This window comes from Cyprinodon variegatus, unplaced genomic scaffold (genome assembly GCF_000732505.1).
Source record: "Cyprinodon variegatus isolate N-32 unplaced genomic scaffold, C_variegatus-1.0 Scaffold1429, whole genome shotgun sequence".
NCBI lineage: Eukaryota > Metazoa > Chordata > Actinopteri > Cyprinodontiformes > Cyprinodontidae > Cyprinodon > Cyprinodon variegatus.
Window position 1 is genome coordinate 67,808 of NW_015151882.1, and position 6,101 is coordinate 73,908.

General features: G+C 37.3%; 1 protein-coding gene across 1 annotated transcript in view; it reads right to left on the reverse strand.

The window, feature by feature from the left end:
* LOC107103359 (interferon-induced very large GTPase 1-like) overlaps positions 1-3,014 on the reverse strand; it is a 42,997-nt gene extending 39,983 nt beyond the window's left edge. Inside the window, exon 1 of the mRNA XM_015403032.1 lies at positions 2,950-3,014. Coding sequence (XP_015258518.1) covers positions 2,950-3,014 — 65 coding nt within the window. The remainder of the gene's footprint in view (positions 1-2,949) is intronic.
* Positions 3,015-6,101: the final 3,087 nt, after the last annotated feature.

Genomic DNA, 6,101 nt, shown 5'->3' on the forward strand with positions numbered 1-6,101 from the left:
TGCCTCCAAGTGAACATTATCATTTGATCAGATGGAATAATTTTTGATCTAATTAACCATCAATTGACAATTAATTGTAAGTTTATTGTTTGTTTACATCCCTGTTTCAGACTAATACATTCCTCTGTGTTAAACTATGTTACCAGACTGAGCACTGGCTTCTGGGCTTGTAACAGACTGAATGAAAGCTATATGTTACTTGGTTTTTGCTAAATCTCACCTTTTTTAAGCTGCACATCAGAAGAATCTCCACTCTGGTCAGGTTTTGCTTTCCCTTCAGTTACTTCCAGTTTACTCACAGCTGATGAAACATACCATCGTTACATTTTCTCTGAGATTACACATCAAACTAACATTAGGCATTCAGTTATTCTGTTTAATACATTCATGAGCTCCTGCCATGTGGAGCATACTTCTCAACTAGTAGGGCTGGATTCATATTGTTGTTCTCAAAGAAAACTGAGAGATGTGAGAGTACAACAGTGGAGTCAGACCCAGGAGAATGAAACAATACTAAATAAAAAGATATTAACCTTAACTGTAAATGACCTTATGAATGTACTGTGTGTTGCTTTAATGAATCTATAGTGAGGTGGTGCTGCAGATGTTAACCCTCCAACACCATCAGTCTAAAACCACCATTCTCTAAATGCTTTTAGATGTACAGCCTAAATAAGGACAGGAACAAAAACAAATATCAGAATAAAATTAACAAACCAGATTCCTCACTGATCTGTGGTCTGTCCTTAGGTGTGGAGTTCTGGCCTGGTTCTCCTTGCTTCAATGGTTCCTGTGCTGAATTCTGGCTCTGGTCTGTCAAAACAATCACTATGTTGTAGGTTTTCACTTCACATTGAAATTTCTGTTGGGGTTTTGTTTAGATTTTTACACAAACCAATGCTAAAGGTAAACTTACCAGCCATATCTGTAGTCAGCAATGTAGCATTATCTGTCAATAAGACACAATCTATTAGTTGCACAAAACATAGCCATGTAACATTTGGTAATAGTGATGAAACACGTCAATACCTTTGAACAGAACCATGATGATGTTAATATGTCTGATACATTTTCGTATAAACATGAAACCAAATACTAACTGCCACAGCTTTTGTTGGCTTTAGGCTTTCAGCCAAATAAATAGGTTTAACGATAGATTTGAGATGGCTTATAGAAATATAGTGCATAAAAATCTTATTTAAATTGGTTCTAGTTGCAGGTTCTTGGTCAGTTTCATAGGTGAAGCATCCTTTTTATGCCTGGATCAACACAAACACGTTTCTCCGAATAAGACAGTCTGCTTTGCTGTCGGTTAAGGCTGCTCTAGAGAACTGCAATAAAGTCTACCTGCTTTGAACTGAAATATAAAACAATGAGGGATGTCTTCATTTGGTTTTTCATTCGACACTGAATAAAAAAATATGACTTCTATAAAAAAACTGTTCTTCAACAAAATTTTATTCTAAGGCCTGTAGTTGAAAAAACTGTTAAAAATTTTAATTTAAGGATAAAAAAACTTAAAATCACACATTGAGCCGAATTTATTATGAAAAACTTCATTCCTACCACAAAGACTATGAAGACTAATTTGTGCAAAATATGTATTTGTTAAGGAAAACAAACCATACATATTACTTTAAATGGCCTCTGTAAGATTCTGCATGTGGGTCAAGAAATTAAACCATAACAGTTCACTAATCTGTAATATCACTGATAAAGCCAAACTAAAATTTAATAAAAATATCAATCTACCGTGCTAACTTAGTTCAGTCCACATTGTAACAATTACTTAAAAACTTGTATGCATTCAAAAAATGTTAGCGGTGACAGGGGCGCCTGCTGTAGGAGTATGCCTTTATATCTAGGGTTTATTGATTCGAGACCCAGTGTTGGAATAATTATGCATAAGATACTTAATGTTTGTTCTTATGATTTATAATATGTGACATATTACTGTTCCAGAGAGGTGTTGCACAAGCAGTATAGATCAACTCTCAGGAAGTATTGCTCAAGCTTAACGAAACCAGGAGGTTCTCAGACCATTTGACTGCAAGACATTTAAATGCAAATTGACCTGTTCACTGAGGCTGCAAATTGAATTGTATTTCTTGTTTCCTATTCCTTTAGTGCAACCTCAGCTTGTGTAACTAGGGACCCCCCCTCTGGCTTTAATAAATAGTGAGGAGAAAGCTGAAGACCGGCAGAGTGGGTCGGGGATTTGTGAACTCCGCAGTCTCTTCCTACTCTCCTCGCAAGTAAAACCAAATTAATTGACTCTGTGCCTTCTTTCTTTCCTTGTATGTATGTATGATGTTTTAGGTGCTTAGACCTGACACCCAGCCTTTGCTTTTGAAAGTTGCTATACTACTTAACCAGTATTTTGGGCAAAGTGACCAGTTTGTATTGGTTTACCCTTTTAATGTTAAACTTAATGTTTTCTGCCGAGGTCTGAATGCCAAAGACTAAAGTAATTGTATCAATAAATTTCTTCTAATTGTCTTTTTCTTTCCCTGTGAGATTTTCAGATGGAAATGCTGTAAATTTAGCCCTAAAAGGACTGTTTCTTCCTCCGACCTCCATTGCAAACACCGGTCAGCTAAGGCCTTCTCCCCATGGTGGAGCCATGGAGTCTCCCCAAGAAAGCCTCCAGAGAGGTGGAAGTTAGAGGAACATCACTCCCAGTTCCCTGCAAACCCTCACAAAATATTTGGGCCTGCCACATCTGACCATCTTGCTCCCTTGCTATTGGAGTCGACTCACCAACTGATAGTGGCCGGTGGACAGCTCCACCCCTCTCTTCAATCATGTGTCCAAGACGTGCAGGTGCGGCAGGTCCCACCACACATATGCAGAGGGAAGCCACCCAGTCACTCACTGGGGTAAACCCCAATAAACAGGCAACAAAATGAGGGGCAACAAGTATGCCCACTCCTGCTCAGCACCTCTCACCAATGGGGCAACTCCAGAGTGGAAGAGTGTCCAAATCCTCTCAAGGAGACAGGCCCCAGAGACATGCGTCAAGGTAAGTCTGCCTATTTCTAGCCGGAAACTATCAACCTCCCACTCCAGCTCAGGTGCTTTCCCCACCAGAGAGTTGACAATCCACGTCCCAATAGACAGCTTCCATGGATCAGACCGCCATGGCCCTTGCCCTTTAATACCATTTAATGTATATTTACAACATGTAAAATTATAGGCATTTCTAATACGGGGTGATTAATTAAACAATAATTATGCTAATTAATTAATAACTTTGACCAGACAGTAACAGCTTTACAGCTTGTTGTCTGGCAAAAATGAAAACACTACGCCAATAATGATCCGATACATTATCAGCATTAATCATACATATATTTAATGATTATTTTAATGCTGGTGTGGAATGACAGAAAACTTTTGATCATGTGATACTTCTCAAATGGAGAACAATACTTAACAAAATCCGTTATGAGAACAACAGACCCATTTCTGATTCACCAAAGAGTTGTATAAACTTTAAACAAAAAAGCAAAGTTTTACTGAGTTTTCTAATATCAGGGAGTTTAGAGGCAGGCGGATATATTGTGATATTCCCTTTTTCACTGAAATCGATCTCTGATATCATTATTGGATTGGGACAGCCCTACTAAGAATGGTTGATAAACATTTGAACGATTCTTGGAAATTTAAAGGTTAGAACCGGTTCCGATCGATTATTGATTCTTGATGTGCAACACTATTTGTGAATTTTCTCTTTTACTTCTAGACAACAGGATTTAATGTTTAAATTTTGAATTTGCATTTAAAATTAAAGCTGGGATGATATGATGATGATAATATCAGAGAAAAAAACTAAGATTTTATACTTCAGAGTCAAGTATAAACAGCGGGAAGGCCCATCTATCACACTATGAGGAAGTGGACAGGTTCTGTGTCCCAAAGATGAATTGTGGTACAAAAACTACACATTTTTCTGCAGATTCAAAGCTAAGGAACTGCTAAAGAAACTACCTGAAAGTGTCAATAGAGCAAGAATATTAACAATGAAAAAAACCTTGAACAGATATGGGTTGAAGGGCCGCTCAGAAAGGAAGAAGGTGTTCTTTGATGTGATGAAAGTAATTTTACCGATTGACTTAGAGAAAAAGACAGCTTGTAGAGAAAATCAGTCAAGTAGCCAAGTAAGACGTTAACAGTACCATGATGTGGGAGAGTATTGCTCCATGATATCATGAAGGAAGGTAAATTTAATTTAATAAATCAAATTCTACAGACATCTGGCAGGAAGTTAAAGCTTGGACATAACAAAGAATGATTGTTATTCAAGCGTGACCAAAGCTGATAAAATATCATATACTGTAATACTTTGTGATCCCTGAAAAAACACAGCTTAAAGTCTAATATGTGAGATTACAAAGAAAACCATCTAAAAATGTAATGAAACCTTTTTTTGTGCTAAATTGAATCAAACTATATTATATAAATTAATTAGAAACGTATACATGTCTCTTACTTATACAGTGTCTTGAATTGGAAATTGGAAGGGGCTCTTCTGCATAAATTACTGTATCAGAAAAGATGGCTTTGAATAAATAGATAACAATCAACCTTACTTATAAGCTTCTTAAACGCCACAATTCCTTCTGCCTTTGTACATTTTCTTAATTTTCTCCTCCACTCAACTTTCCATTATGTTGCTTGTATGATCTAGTAGCCTGGCCATCTGGACTGAATTACACAAAGCATAATTCAGTCTGGTAAACCGCCATTGATTCTGGCCAAATCTGTCAGGACCAATCACAGTGCGGGAGGCGGGACTTTACAATGCATGGCTCTCAGTGCCACAATTTCCCAAAATGCAGTAGTGCTTTTCTGCTGTCATGACAACGAACCGGTGAATACAATTGAGCAATGTTGCAATGAAAATTAAGAACGTAGCAGAGAGCACAACTTTACTTAGGTAAAACAGGCAGAAATCATTCACTGGAGACTTTCATCAATGGCTCGACATGTTTCACTGACTACAAAACCCCAGACTGATATGCCATGTATACGTCTTATCAGTCTGACTAGCCAGGCCAGTTATTTACTGTACCAGAATCAAACAGAGGCCATTTAAAATCTGTAGATTGTATTCTTGTTATACATTACCCACTGCGTAATGAACCTGCATAAAATAAGTTGTACAATGGGATTTTATATGCATCTTTATTGTTTATACTTCAACACATGGGTGACAGGGTACAAGATGCTTAGGAAAGAAGGTCTGTCATTATTTTGTGTGATTTCTACAAACACTGTGTCAAAATAATTACCACCCTAGAGGCATGCAGTTATTTCCTTAATATACTGTCTTCAGAGAAGCAGACCAATTGTAATCCTTAAAGTCACCAGTTCACCCATTGCAATTTCTAAGCAAATCCTCATACTGCAAAATAAGACAATTTATTCATGGAATAAAATTTGAGCTAGAGAAAACCTTTACAATCCACTTTATATAGCTGTTTTATAGTGCTTAGACATTATCCATCACCTTTCCTTATTTAGCCTTTAATTATTGTCAAAGACAATAATTAACCCTAATTAGCCGAAGAAAAGACTCACTATCCTCCAGAATATTATTCAGACAGAAAGCCCTCTAATCTTTTAACTTTTAAACCAGCAGATGACAAACCGCATGGCTGCTGTCTCCTAGTGGACAGGAGTGGAAACCAGCTGCCTGAACAATGCAAAAAGGAAGTGTTTTCAAGGACTTTATGTCATCACCCTGTAACCCTTGATGGATTACAGGGTTTAGTGATGAGAGAAGACAGCACTAATATTTACCAGGACGTCAGAAACTCAACTTAACTCTGGAGCTGGCGACATCACAGAGCTTCTCATTTTATTAAAGTCACTCTTCAAGAGCCTTTAAATAATAATAATAATAATACATTTTATTTCAAAGGCGCCTTCTGGACACTCAAGGTCACCGTACAAAAGATAAAAAACACAATGGGGTTCTGTAAAAGTTCAAAAAACATCCACTGGACTTGGTTTCCAAGATTTGAAGACGTTTCGCCACCTCTCCAGGAAGCTTTCTCAATTCAAATGTTTGGATCTGCAGTGAGTTTGAGTCTTAT